At 40.5% G+C, this 15,631-nt stretch overlaps 2 protein-coding genes across 4 annotated transcripts in view; one reads left to right on the forward strand and one right to left on the reverse strand.

The window, feature by feature from the left end:
- Positions 1–10,845, reverse strand: part of LOC145458631 (uncharacterized) — a 70,264-nt gene extending 59,419 nt beyond the window's left edge. The window contains exons 1-4 of one of the 2 annotated variants that reach the window (XM_080337058.1): positions 10,728–10,845; positions 10,602–10,659; positions 10,367–10,531; positions 3,930–4,112 (exon numbers count right to left, since the gene is read on the reverse strand). In XM_080337058.1, the coding sequence (XP_080193184.1) occupies positions 3,930–4,112; positions 10,367–10,531; positions 10,602–10,659 (406 nt within the window). In that variant the 5' untranslated portion in view covers positions 10,728–10,845. Of the gene's footprint in view, positions 1–3,929; positions 4,113–10,366; positions 10,532–10,601 lie in introns of both variants that reach the window. The other variant, XM_080337059.1, reaches the window with a different exon arrangement.
- A 926-nt stretch (positions 10,846–11,771) lies between these two features.
- Positions 11,772–15,631, forward strand: part of LOC145458639 (uncharacterized) — a 144,490-nt gene continuing 140,630 nt past the window's right edge. For both annotated transcript variants that reach the window (XM_080337074.1, XM_080337073.1), the window contains exons 1-4: positions 11,772–12,002; positions 12,255–12,437; positions 12,898–13,038; positions 15,422–15,595. In XM_080337074.1, coding sequence (XP_080193200.1) covers positions 11,942–12,002; positions 12,255–12,437; positions 12,898–13,038; positions 15,422–15,595 — 559 coding nt within the window. In that variant the 5' untranslated portion in view covers positions 11,772–11,941. The remainder of the gene's footprint in view (positions 12,003–12,254; positions 12,438–12,897; positions 13,039–15,421; positions 15,596–15,631) is intronic.

Below are 15,631 nucleotides of genomic sequence, written 5' to 3' on the forward strand. Positions count from 1 at the left end.
TCTGAACAATGCCGATATTTCAGACTTGGAGGACAGATTCTAGGTGGATCAGTGCCTGATCATTATTTTAATTTGTATTTTCGGAATCGGTGCAACAGTAGCTTTCGATCAAGACCAGATTCAGTAATTTCTGCGCTCGGGAAGATAGCTTTTGGATTGCCAGAAATCCTACAGTCACTTACGCAAAACAATTCTCCACTCCAGCCTCGGCGAAGCGAAACGAAGCTGGAAAATCGGTCGTTGCCGTTCCATGTTTAATTTCTATAGCCTCACTGTAGTGTCAGAACGGTTGCGCTCACTTCTCTCCTGCACTGTCTTCGCCTGGTTCAGCATTGAATATAATCTGATTATTAGTGAGTGAGTGAGTGAGTGAGTGAGTGAGTGAGTATTACTCACTTTTGTTGACTGGGAGATACCGGCAGAGGTGGTCAGTAACGAAGTACTTCTACTTTTTCGAAGTACTCAAGTAGTTTTCCTCTACTTCTGGCACTTAATCAAATATATCTGATTTTCGCTACTTCTACTTCTACTTCGTAATATTTTGTGATCTACTTACTTACTTTTCGCCATTTTCAGTTTGTCAAGTAGAAGTAGTTCAATCTTCCAATCAGGAAGATAATATGAGGAATTTCGGGGCTGTTTTCACGGAGTATCAACATTACATTTTCGTAAAATTTTAGTAAAGCCCAGAATTTTCGTCGCGCTTCGCGCGCAGTAGATACAGGGTGGCCAGTATGATTTCACGAAAGTATCGGTGAATATAATTTAGGTAGAGGGTTGGCGTGGTTCCGTTGACACCACATTGTCGCCCTTCGCCCATATCAAATAATTCATCACAGTATATATGGCTCATCATAACGTTTGAAACTGATGATTCGCAATCTAGCATTTACTTGTCATATCGTAATCTAGCATGTCCATGGCGTGTCCAAATCTGGAAAAGTGGATTCTGACTTTTTTCATGTTTTATAGCTGTTTTAGCATACCACCTTTGAAACTTTCTGGACTAAAAACATGAAATACATGTTCGGCTTTTAGAAGTAGTATTTATATTTCCATTTCAATTCCCAATATCATATACTTTGAGTTATAATTAATATCAGTTCTCTTGTCTGGATAACATACATGTTGAAGTATAAAAGCAAGTCTATGCCTCTAATTTCTGGAAATAAAGCTACACAATATGGCATTTTTATGGTCCACCGTAATTTTTATTAACGTTTACTACTCGCGCAAAGTGTTTACACCGTATCCTATACAACTTCTCCGTATTGTTCCGGACTAAACTACGGGCCTCATAATACGGGGAATGGCGCTATACCATGCTATTTTCTAAAACGTGCCATTCGAGAAAACAGAGGATTAGCATCGCATTTCCATATCAATACTATCATTTTCATCCCATGATGTGGACGAATGCTTATGCTATCGAAAATTGGATACCTGCTGGTATGCATAAATATGAATCAAGCTCGTCACCTATCGCATAGCTCAATTTGCACCTTTTTACAATCCATGTGAAAGAATTAGGATCGTTTTCACAACTACTTACTTACTTGAGTACTTTGAAAGTCACTAAATTCTACTTCTACTTCAAGTAGTTTTAGGCTACTTAAAGAAGAAGTACTTCTACTCGTACTTGAGTAGATTTTCTCGTCGCTACTTCTACTTCTACTTGAGTAGATTTCTTGACTACTTCGACCGCCTCTGGATACCGGACGCTTCGCAGACAGATATTGTATGCCAGATATAGGAAAATTAAGTAATAGGCGGGCCGGATTGCTGAATTCGATACATTATTCGCCCATTTATCCACGTAACACGTCTACAAGGAATAAATCGTATTTAATGAATATACTTTAACGACAGCAATGTCACTTCAAAGCCATTTCTCGCCGATTATGGCGAAACCATGTGGATTTGAGAATAGCTTGTCATACAGGCGCCGTCATGTCTGCTTCCAGCTGATCAAGGAACAGTTGAAAAGACGGCTCAATCCTTAATCAAGATTTCAAGGCGTTCGATAAGCCCGGTACCGCAGATTTACCAAGATGTCAGTTTATAAGGGTTGAGTAGGTGACGAGATAGCGTCGTTGTTCAACTGTGTGGCCTAATTAATCTCGATATTGAATTCATGCGCCCGCGTCCTCCACGAAATTTGATGAGTGGCCCGCAACCCGTTTTGAGTTGGCGACTCCTGGCATAAGCGATGTCTTACGAAAGCCTAGAAGTGTGCCGTGCTATACAAGTCGGCTGTTACGGATTCAGAAATAAGATATATCAGCTTGGTGCAAATGATCATTGTAGTCGACAAACACCATGATTACCACAAACGACATTAGGGTCGAGTACATCGTTAATGCCAATAATTAATGCAAGTCTTCACGCTTCGACGAACTTAGGCGTAAGCTCCACTCTCGCACTCTGCAGATACACGCATACAGTCACTAAAATTTGACGTATAAGCAAGTATTAGTGGGGAATCTCGGCAGACTGGGGCTGCGGGCCACATTATCAAGTATGGCGGAAAACTGTCCGTGGGCCGGACAAAATCCCTTCGCGGGCCGTATGTTGCCCGCCCCTGGCATTGCGGCTTTCACGCAAAAGCCGGTGTGTCTGTGAGAACGTTAACTGTGTTCAATACTGAGATAGGTGATGAGATGAAAGAGTTTACTAAGATTCTCGGATTGTATTCAAATATTTACTTTTATTTGATATTCTCCAATGTCAATTTCAACCTGAAATTGTGGCCTTCAAGCCATTTGCTTACAACCCCCTGTCAAGCGCGATAGCTCGTTCGTTTTCGATGACGGCTAACAGCTGATCACTTGATCAGTCTTTTCCTCAGTGTATTTTACGCAAAATTCGGCGTCGGTGTGTTCGTATAAATTCCGACAGTGTAGCATACCGAAATGGGTCATGAGTTTACTGCTTTCATTCACGTATTTATTTGGTATATATTTTCCAATGACGATTTCGCAGCAGACTTCTAGACAGTAAGCCGTTTGTGTTCCGTCACAGTCTCCAGTAAGGCCAAAAGTTCCTATATTGTTCCGAGACCGAAATTTCGAGGCTGCTTTCGTTTTAGTTCTTGAAAGCTTCTTCAAAATGATGTGTTGGATTCAATATGGCAGGCCCAATCTATGAGATAACAATGACGTATGTGTCTGAACTTGTTGACCTTTCAGGTTAGGCAATATCTCGAATTATAGATATAAGATAACTAACCTACGGATAGATACGCGACACCCGTCGTCACGCGTGCTTGCCCGGAGGAAATTACTACTCAGCGATCTGAACGCAACATAATTGCTAATCTCATAGCTGACGACCCGCGTGCTTAAATTGAATAAAGTTGATCTTATTTGAAAGCTACTGTCGCACTGATTCCGAAAATATACATTAAAATCTAATCAAGGCAATGTAACCCAATTGAAATACACCTCAAAGTCTGAAAATCAGCATGTTCTGAACAATCGCAACCACGCAAGAGCCATTGTTATGGTCATTGTGATGCGTCGCTGCGATTGTTTAGACTCTAGTGGTAATAAAGTACGAATCTGCGAGTCGGTAGCTTCGTCTGGGTACTCAGCCGTGAGAGACGCGTTACGCATCTATCCGTAGATTCTTTTGAATGCATACCGGTCTTCGCTCATGATTGTGGATCGGGATCTGATACATCGACATCGCCAATCGCCAAATTTCACTACATATTCATCAGTTATCCTTTTATGATATGTCCTGTTACATCTCGTTCAGTGTGCATGCATTTTATTTAGACATGTCCTGGGCTAAGATGGGTGTGTGATTGGAAGACTGCTCAAGTCGTTTAGACTCCTTCCTATATTTTCATTTTATCGTAATCTTGAGGTCATTTGACCCAATGGAAATATTGTTAAATGAATGAACAAATGAATGAATAGCGATACCTGCGACTGCGATACATTCCGGTTTATTTCCAGACCACATCTTGTCCGAACGGCAGGTCCTCTTTCTGTCGCCTTTCAATTTGAACTTCTGTTTGCAGGAGTACGATACCGTAGAGTTATATGTGATGTCCTCGTAATTCGTATTCCCATTCTCGATATCTTCCGGAGGAGAACATTTGGCACCTACAAAGAATGTAAGAGTTCAAGATCATCACGTCGTATGTAAGATAGGGTTACCATATTATTTTGGAATCCGGAATAAAGACACTTTTTTAAAAATCACAATAGTCAGTTCATCGAAATTGAAAATAGTTGATTTAGAAATATTTACTAGAAATCTTGTTGAGTTGATTATTAAAAAAGGTAAACACTTTGACTTGACTCCCGACGAATTACCCACTTTTTACTATACTCATGTGGTGTTGACTAAAAAAAAGATCATCACTTTGACTCGACTCCTCGAATGACTCGCTCGAATGCCGTCCGCATTACCTATTTAGTGTCAGGTATGCCTTCTTTCAGATGACCCTGTCCATTAGCCTAGCTTTAACAGCTGTAAAGGAGAACGAATTGCCACAAAGGAATACATTTAGGCGTCCTCGGTGGACAGTTTCAATTTCCTGAAAAAGAAGGACGTATAGTTCATAAGTGACTAAATAAAGTTAGTTGCAATACACCGTTGCATCATAGTGTCCTATATGGTGTCGACACAAGCAAATCTCACGGCTCATAGTGACATTGATTTACGTCACAATTTCCATTTGGCTGCAGGCAATTTGACGGTCATTTTTGACCGGCTTGCCGAGCATTAAATTTGGTGAAACGGGTATCAATCGAAAGCTGACTCTGCACGGATTACGAAAATATATATTTTATTCCGCTCGCGGCCTTGGAGCCCCCGCAATCAGCCTCGAATTTTTCATTGTTATGGTGATTGGCATTGAGACGCAGCAATGCTGTCTGACGAAACGAGAGAGTGTCGGGGGCCTGCGACTCATCCAGTTCGCCTTTTCTCCTACGTTGCATTTAATCACTATATTATACACGGTCGACGGTCGTATACCCTTCCTTGGACCAGTGCTTCCCAACCACTGTATGGTCACGACTCTGTTTCCAATTTGAAAATGTTCCGTGGCAGACCTCAAAATTTTATAAGCTGATTTACTATAAAAAGGTCAGCACCTTAGTCCAGAGTTGCTCGCGTGAAGCGTAGTGCACATTTGCGTAAATCGTACGCGCGTACAGGGCGCATATAGCGTCTTATTTTGGTAGCTACTCACGTTCAGCTCGACCTCTAAATGCAGAAAGATTTTTTTCGCTGTGACATAGGCCTAATCGTAACATGTAAATAGAGTCGTTAATGGCAATTGACAATATACGCTTTACGGAAAACGAGGAGAATGTAAAATAACCGAAAATCAATACAACACAGTATGGCACACTAAAGGGATTTAAACAGATTTAAAAGCAGAATTAAATGGGTAAGGTATGACGCATCAATCAAGATCGCACAGACCATAAGATTCGCATTGTAACGATGGCAACAATAACAAACTTTGAAGTATACGGCAGAGATGAGCGGATTTGAAATTTCTATGTCCTAATCCAATCCAAATCCGAACCTTCAAATCCAAATCCTAATCCATAACTTTTTCATATTCAAGTCCATGTCCAATCCTAATCCGATTCCAACTGGAAATTCAGAAAAAAAAACTAATTTATGCAATAGAGGGATTCGAAAATTTTCTTTCACAACCAACGATTCACTTGATTCAAGATAACCTAGTAACCATAAGTACATTAATAACTGATCTGAATGAAGTTGGTCTCCATTCGCCACGCGACATTTCAATCTCCCAGAAAATAGGTAAATCCAATCCTAATCCGTTCTGAAAAAAATGTTTAATCCAAATCCAATCCAAATCCGACAAAATTTCACAAATCCTGTTTTTTCAAAACCTATTCCTAATCCATGCTAATCTCTGGTATACGGTACGGTACTATAGTAGCAACGTATGCAATTTGTAAATAAACAGTTACAGTACAAACACGAACAGAACAAACTAATGAGAAATGAGAAGTTATAGAGAAAATCTTTTTATGTCTACTTAAAACAGGTTTGGTCAATTGAAAAATGGTGGACTCCAACACTTTTAAATGAAACAAAGATCTGCCTCGCGCAATGACAGTGAACATATTGTCATTATACTGTTGCGCACATGCGCGGTTTTCACTCAAATGTTGACCAATCGACGAAGCATATGTTTGGTAATCGTCATAACAATCTGTTTTTGCAGCTAATTTGCGTGGCCGTGCGAGCTCTGTGCGGTCATTTGCGCCTATTTTTGACCGGATCAATTTGGGGATATGCTGCTTTATACGCTCAAACACCTTTACTTTTTGATTCTGCTTTTAAATCTGTTTAAATCCCTTTAGTGTGCCGGTAACTCTTGAAAAGAGGCACCCGGAAAGTCTTCGAGTTTGATAAATTTTCTACTACAATGGATGTTGTGTTGAAAACTACAGTCAATCATTATATGTATTAAATTTTCATCATTTAATGACATAAAAACTTAATTTCAATTGTGTGATGATCAGAGGTGGTCAGTAACGAAGTACTTCTACTTTTTTGAAGTACTCAAGTAGTTTTCCTCTACTTCTAGTACTTACCCAAGTAGAACTAATTTTAGCTACTTCTACTTCTACTTCATAATATTTTGTGATCTACTTACTTACTTTTCGCTATTTTCAGTTTGTCAAGTAGAAGTAGTTTAATTCTCCAATCAGGAAGATGGCCTGATGAATTTCGGGGCTGTTTTCACGGAGCATCAACATTTAATTTTCAGAAAAGTTGAGTAAAGCCCAGCATTTTCGTCGCGCTTCGAGCACAGTGGATATGGAGTGACCGATATGATTTCACGAAAGTATCGGTGAATACAATTAGGTAGCGGGTTGCGTGGTTCCGTTCACACCGCATTGTCGCCCATATGAAATACTTCATCACAGTATATATGGTGGGTCATAATGTTTGAAACTGATGTTTCGCAATCTAGCATTTACTTATCATATCGTAGTTTAGCAGTCCATGGTGTGTCCTAATCTGGAACAGTGGGCTCTGACTTTTTCAGCTTTAGACCTGTTTTAGCATACAACCTTTGAAACTTTCTGGACTGAAGACATGAAATACATTTTCCGCTTTTAGAAGTAGTAGGCCTATTTATATTTCACTTTCAATTCCCAGTATCATACTTCGATTTCTAATTTGTATCAATTCTTTTGTCTGGAGAACATACATGTTGAAGTATAAAAGTAATTGTAGCAATGCCTTTAATTTCCGGAAATAAAGCTACAAAATATGGCATTTTTACGATCCGCCATAGTTTTTATTAACGTTTACTAATCGCGCAAAGTGTTTACACCGTATCCGATACAACGTCTCCGTATTCCTCTTCGACTAAATTACTGGCCTTATAACATGGGGGAGGGTGCCATACCAGGATATTTTCTAAAACGTACTGTTCGAGTAAACAGAGGATTAGTATCGCATTTCCATATAAATACTATCATTTTCATCCCATCATACGGACGAACGCTTATTCTGTCGAAAATTGGATACCTCCTGGTATGCATCAATATGAATCAACGTCTGCACCTTTCGCATAGCTAAATTTGCAGCTTTTGACCATCCATGCGAACGAATTACGATCGTTTACACAACTACTTACTTACTTGAGTAGATTTAAAGTCAGTCAATTCTACTTCAAGTAGATTCGGGTTGCTTATGGAAAAAGTACTTCTACTCGTACTTGAGTAGATTTTTCCGTCGCTACTTCTACTTCTACTTGAGTAGCTTTCTAGACTACTTTGACCACCTCTGGTGATGATTCCGCTATCTATTCTAGAGTGTAACCAATGAAAACTATCGCCATAGATATTTGCGTTGATTAACATACACCAGTGGTTCCCAACCTTTTTCGATGTCGGGGCCAAATTTAGAATTCCAGAGTACGGTCGGGGCCGCACGAATACCAGGGCAATGAAACGGACCCAAAATAGTCATCAAAATATGGAAATTGGCATTGTTCCTTTCAATCGCTCGAAGCCCTTGGCCATTGTTATGGTCTTTGTGTTGCTTCGCTCCCATAGTTCAGAACAATCGACCTTTGGTGGCTATTTGGAGCAGTTTTATTGCCCTGGCGAGATTTCAATTCGTATTTTTAGAATCAGTACGACTGTAGCTTTCAAATTATTCGGACACTCCGATCGTGAGCTGTAGGACTACCAATTATGCTGCTTTCGGGGCCGTTTAGTGAGTCAGCTTTTATTGCCTAAACGCGCGAAGCGCGAAAATTTTCTGTGATTCATAATTGAATCGGTCAACATGATCGGGAATCGCATGTATATTGCAATCAAGTTTTATCTTCTCTCTGCTCACGTAATCAGTTTTACAGGTAGAGCCGATGGAGGTGTGTTTGAAAAGGTAGGACCCCTCAATAATAATTAAACATCTCCGGGCGTATATCCGTTGGCAGGAACAAAAAGGCACTTCGTGAGCCTCCCTCCCCCAAAAAAACTTTGGTCTCGGGCTCCCATAGGGTAAAAAACCTACCCCTACCACCTTGTTCGCTTTTACCACAAAATTAGCGGTACCGTTAAGTGAGCAAGCGCGAGGCGCGAAATTTTCGATAATTTATGATAAAATCGATCAATATTATTGGGAATTGCATATCGCTATAAATTTCTTGTCCTCGCTGCTCACGTAATCATATTTACCGGTAGAGCTAAGTCTTGGACACTGCAGAACCCGTTGGTATGACCCCGTAACATGATGTTAATTCGTAACCTGCTGTCTGCTATATAAAAAAATATAGAATAGCCCAAACGTATGCTACTAAACTAAGAGGCGCACACTATTTCAAATTGGTATTTCTTCACTGGAATATAATTTTTCTCTGCGGCATGATATGTGTCTTGTGTGGCTCAGATTTCCAAGACAGTATTTTGTATATATAACGAAGCTTCGGTCAGCATAAGGGCACTCCTTTTTGGCCAAGGTTTTCTCGCTGCCAATCGTTCTGACACACTTCTTGGAGTCGCATGTTACATGGCGTAAAACTTAATATGTCTTGGTGCGTCGTGGCGCGGTAATGACAAACGCCGATACGACCATTTCGATAAATATATTTTTTGGTGGGATGAGTACCCAAAAGTCAAGATATTTGGCAGCATGGAATCACGCCTAGAGTAAAAAGATGCACAAATTTTCAAAAAATACTCTATAATTTATACTTATTCACGAAATAATTTTGAGCCCCCTTCGAGCTCGCCCCCCCCCCCAATTGGAGGGTGTGTCGTGCCGCAGTTATGGTCCTGTCTATACCTATATCTATAGCGACTGCTCGTTCAACTGGAAAGTTAGGGCACATTGCAGTGAAACAGCAGCGACGTAACGTTAGTAGTCTACTTACGACTATCCTGCAATCCTAATTAAAAACTTCAGACTCCAAGCCAAGTACGTGCATTTCATAAATGTAAAATTTTATTTTGGGTCAATACTGGATTTCTTAATATTTTGTGCGGGGGCCGCAAGAAGGCTATCTGCGGGCCGCATGCGGCCCTCAGGGCCGCGGTTGGGAATCACTGACATACACGATGTAAATATTTAGATCATTTGACAATGTGCATGATTTAAATCAGGGGTGTCAAACATACGGCCCGCCAGACGATTTCATCCGGCCCGCAAAGCAATTCTAAGTATATGGGAAAATGTTTGTATTATGCAGCACATTTCTAACAAATGTTGAGAAATACTATCATTAAATAATCTTACAAACAACAAATGTCGAACATATCCATAGGCCCTATGCAGCGGCAGTTTTGCAGTTTCATTCTGGTTATCATTAGGAACAAGTCGGTGGGATTACCATCGAATTACGCGCGGGAAAAACGGGAGCACTGAGTTCAGAGTTTTATGAACTAATGGACTCGCATGGATTCACAGAAGCGAAAGCTCCAATGCGAAACCATTATACGCGGGTTTTACGCGGAACGCGTTCACAAAGAAGGGAGCATAGAAATATACCAACTTCTATCGCCGCTAGAACCACCGATTTAGCGGTAGATAACTGTATTCAATCGGATAACCAACGGAATTCTTCCAATTCCGAATTGCGAAAAAAGGTGCTTTTAGAATAGAGCCCCGACGTGCATGGATTTACAGATAAAAGTTAAGAATTATTTGACTAGTCCGGCCCGCGAGCGCCCAAAAGGTTTGAATCCAGCCTGCGACCCCAGTTAAGTTTGACACCCCTGATTTATATTTGTTTTAGAATAACGAGTATCTGTCTATTCCTGTCTCGCGAAAGGTACCATAGCCATAAATAGACATTTTTTCGTCGGTGTCAAATTAATAGACGGACGTATTGTCACTCACTTACCGACGTTGACACAGGATAATCCGCAAATGTCATCGCAGATGCATCGTTTCGATGTCTTCGAACCCTTATTACATTCTTTCTTCGTCTCACAAGCTTTCTTACACGAACGGTCAGATGGAATATTATTTCGGCGCTGCTGACAATTCCCGCTTTTTTGAGATTCCCCTATACAACAAATGTGCTTTTAAACAGGAAAGCAACTTAGTTACAACATCCTTCGACCAATACTCCATACCTGTTGATATAACAGTGATCAATATCCCGAGGAATATCGTGAATTCTCTCAATTCCATCTATGAGACGTTTGCGTAAGTTCACAATACGAGTCGTCTACAAATAAACACCATAAATAATATTTCACCTCAATCTAAATTTCCCACTTCATGTGCAAAGTGCATCCAAACAGAGATTTAGCCTTAGGCTTCTCAGTAAGTTCTCGGGAATTAGCCTCAATCATATAGTTGTTTTGAAAGTGATATGTTGAATCATTCTGTGCGAAATAATATAAATGGGTAGTGAATAGCCTGATGCCATGGAAATACCCGCATTTGCTTTAAAGATTGCGAAAAATAAGTAAAATCCTATATGTTAGTCACCAATAAGCCTATCATTGTTTACATGTTTAATTGTTTATATTATTGTTTTGAAGGCTTGTTCAACTACCGTGTAGCACTGTAGCAAACATGAGAATTTACTTAACGGTAGTGTTACCTATTAGTGTATTGTGTATATCACTGGTCGCGGGCCAGTGGAGTCGTTTGCCCCTTTTCTGGGGTTCACGAAGGGCCGGCCACCTTTTCTAGGATCAGGCTTCCCTAATAGGTGAGTAGGAGAGACTTTAGCAATCAGATTTCTAAATACGCCGTGAGTCTGGGCGAAGGTGTCTTTATCTAGTAATCAGATCCCCAAATAAAAGGCCTTAGCGAAGATGTTGACCTATTTTAGTAACTGGCTTACCAAATTTATGGATGTGCCGTGGTAAATCTGAAATTGAGTCGCAACTGTAAAACGGTTTGCAACCACTGGTGTTTGCTCAATTGATTACTGCTGTGATCGCGCTGAGCAGGTCTCAACTGTAAATGGTGTTTGACGGTGATGGTATTTTGTTAATTGAGAGAGCTTGAGGTAATTTCTGACGCCTTCGTATACTTGGTCTACCTTCTCTGCACAGCGTAGCGTGCAGTAATTGGATTCGGAAAAGTTCTGTGGGACGCATATTTCGGGAATTTTCGTGTGTTTCAAATTAATGTACTCACAAAATTCCGTGTCCTTAGGAAGACAATTCCTGCAGTGCAATGTTGAAACCCTGCATAAAAAAAGCATGCGTGCCAACAAAAACTAATAATTACGTATAGGAAACCTCAATGGAATACTGTATACTGTATATCTTAGATATATAGTTTTGGCTCTTGGGCTATCCCGGATTAAAGTGCTACTCGGTAGTTATGAACAGTAATTAGCTCCAGGCAATCAAAATTCGTATGCTGTCGTTATTTGAACCACTCGCGCTTGCCATAGAAGCACAAGTTTGCAACGTTGGGTGGATAGCGCAATATATCTGATCTTTCAATCAACATGATAGTAGAATATATTTGCTTCGTGTTACTCGTGTTCGGCAATCCTAATCATGCGTCGGGTAAGGAATTCGCGGCTTCTTACGTTGTGCACGACTATATAGCCAGCATCGTGTTAAGATACAGTCTGCACTGTTAGGAATTTACACATATATATATATATACAATAAGGAAGCATGGTTATATATATTAGGTATGGTAAATACTTCGCAATGTTATAAAGAAATGCAGTACGTTAATAAGCATATTATATATGTTGATGTTGACCCTATAATATCGCTGATCATTAATTCCATGTTCGTCGGTCTCTTCAGGAGTTACCTGTCCAGATATCGAGCCAATACAGTATGCAGACATCACTACATCTACGACCTCTCCATATAAGGTAGGCACGGTTGCGAACTTCACCTGTGATGTCGGATTTAAAGGTATAGGGAAGTCCAGCATCACATGCCTGGAGAATGGAAGATGGTCCGGATCGAGTCCGTACTGTACAGGTAAAGGCCACATTTCTTATTCATGTTTTCATTGAACAATAGTAAATAACGACCAACGAAAATTGGAGCCAGCTCGCTAGGCTCGTTGAGTTTGCCAAATTTGAACAGCGTTTGTACGAAACGGTCGATTTCGCTAATTGTTAAGAAGGTAGCGTTAAAGAGATGATTTATGTTGCAAGCTATAACCTTTACTGACTTTCCTCATACGATTTTAAACGTTATGAATGTCCGGAATCATATTCCGCTGTTAAATATATATATATTTTCACGTACATGATACAAGGAAAAATTATTCAGGAGTATTTGGCATACAAAAAGGATGATTGGCCTGCTTGTCTTTATAATAGTCTGTATCATATATTTGTTCGCGCGGTAAGGTGAACGAATGAATGCCCACTAATTTTACACTTACGTGCAGACAGATATTTATTATTCATTCCGCGTTTACGATCTGCTTCAGCATATAACTGCAAGAGAAGATTGAAGAAAGTTGAAAAAGGTCGAAAATGCCGAAAGAAATGCAAAAAAGACGCAGATTGCAAGGGCGTATTCAATAAGTGTGAATGTGACGATTGGTGTGGAAAGTCATGTTACAACCCAAGTAAGGAGTCCTGCAAGTGGTAGCGATTACAAAGCGACTTGTTTCTAGAAAAAATCTAAAGACAAAAAAAAATAGCGTAATAAAGTTCCAGTTGTTGAATATCAAGGAGAGAGAGAGAGAGACAGATGTTATACTTCGGTAATCAAACCACGAATGATATCATTAAAATAATTACATCATCCAAGACATGAGCAGATCCGAATTAATGGTTATACAGTCTATGGTAATGGCATTAAGCCTGCACCGGAATACGTCCGACTGTCCGTTTACTGATTTCATATGTTCGTGATTGTGTTGGATAATCGTGAATCATCGATGCAATGGACGCATTTTCATGAGCATTGAACATGGTAGCTGCAGAAAGATACTGATTATATATGCTGTGTGCGAACGACTAATGAAGTAGTATAGAGCTTTTCCAGGGGCGGGCAACTTCTCCAGTCGGCGGGCCGGATATAGGAAAATTAAAAACTTGGCGGGCCGGATTGCTGAATCGATACATTATTCGCCCATTTATCCACATATACAAGAAATAAAGCGTAGTTAATTAATGCATTTTAACGACAGCAATGTAATTTCAAAGCCATTTCCCGCCAGTAATGACGAAGACAATGTAGATTTGAGAACAGCATTTTCGTACAGGCACCACCATGTCTGCTTCTCTTTGATCAATCAACACACGATGTAATTCTTGATTAAGATGTCAAGGCGTTCGATAAGCCCGGTACCCCAAGTTTACCAAGATATCAATTCTTTAGGGTTAAGTAGATGACGAGATAGCGTGGTTGTTCAGCTATGTGGCCTATTTTATCTCGATATTGAATTCATGTGGCCCGCGGCCTCCACTAAATTTGAAAGTGGCCCCCGACCCGTTTTGAGTTGGCGACCCCTGGCATAAGCGATGTCTTACAGATGCCTAGAAGAGTGCCGTGCTACAAGTCGACGGTTACGGAATCAAAGATAAGAAATATCGACCTGGTGTAAATGACCATTGTAGTCGACAAACACCATCATGATTACCACAAATGACATTATAGGGTTGAGTACATCGGAAATGCCGATAATGCAATAAGTCTTCTCGCTTAGACGAATTTACGCGTAAGCTCCACCCTCGCTCGCTGCGCAAGTGCGCACTGCGCATACATGTGTTTAATGACATACAGTCACTAAAATTTGACGTATGTAAGCAAGTAGTGGAGAATATCCGAAGACTGGGGCCGCGGGCCAAACTATCATATAAGACAGAAAACTGTCCGCGGGCCGGACAAAATCCCTTCGCGGGCCGTATGTTGCCCGCCCCTGAGCTATACGATTCTGTTGAAATTTCGCGTCTATACCGTGAACAAAACCGGTCGCCGTCAATTTCGTTCCGTGATTTGCTTAACATTTAGTTATCAATAGAATCAATGTCGTAACGAGAGTGGGAGGTTTTACTAAATTGTACATTTATCATCAAGCCACGCAATCGGAACGTAATTTAAACCAGATATTTTTAGATGACACCGACCTACTACGCAAACACGTAACGTAAACGTTTAGATCGGCCCCGATACATGATATCTGTCGATGGCTAAACTGGGGTGCATGCAGCGATACTCATCTTATTCATCGAATGTTTACATATAATAATTCATAAAATATCGTGACTGATATAAGCCTTGGGCATGATGTCTTGCATTGACTTTCAATCAGTATGCTATTACAGTATGCCAGTGATTTTCAAATCGTTTTGAGAACCATCCACACTATTATTTTTGCAAAAGTTTTAGCCTCACAAATCAACCGAAATTATTATACAATATTAGAATGAAGAGAGTTAAGAATAACTTTATTCAAATGTCTAAGAACCAGTTTATCAATGACTCGGTTGCTGCTAAATGTTTCGAGAAATAATTTCAGAGCAGTTAAGGCAAAACTTCTTTCTTCAAAGCTGCCCTCATTATTTCACCACGTGTCCGATCAAGAAGACAACTATACTTTTTCTCGTATTGACCTCAATTAATGCGCTAAAGTACGTTTCAGCGATATAAGTTGTGGGTTTTTGTACAAAAACTCCTAGTGCTTGGATGGCCAGGTCACGAGTTTCACCTGCATAAAAACCACCGATTTCAATGTTTCTCTTGTACCCATGTGCACCAGTGTGGCACACCCCTGTGCACCAGCTGCACCCACGCGCACCAATTTGTACTGGTGCATCCCATGTAGAGTTTCATGCACCCGGGGTTAACCGTACACACCGGTAGAAGAGCACTGCTCTACAACACCGCATGCCCGTAACACTTTTTTGTCTACATTACGTTGCACGCCAGCATTATCAGCACACCCGAACTCTACAAAGCATATGCTTCAACCCAGATTGATTCTACACACGCCATCAATACAGGTGCTGATTGCCCTAAACTACGAGATCCAGTAAATGGGTATATTCTTGAAAGCGGACGCTCATACGGCCACACGGTTACGTACGGTTGCAGTGGAGGATTTACGTTGACCGGTCCTTCTACGAGGAGATGTCGCTCTGATAAGAAATGGACTGGATTCGCTCCCTTGTGTGTTCGTGAGTGACCGTTTTAATATTGCGCTATATTTTACG

This window comes from Botryllus schlosseri, chromosome 16 (genome assembly GCF_051294905.1).
Source record: "Botryllus schlosseri isolate E-star chromosome 16, Bs_hap1, whole genome shotgun sequence".
Taxonomy (NCBI): Eukaryota; Metazoa; Chordata; class Ascidiacea; order Stolidobranchia; family Styelidae; genus Botryllus; species Botryllus schlosseri.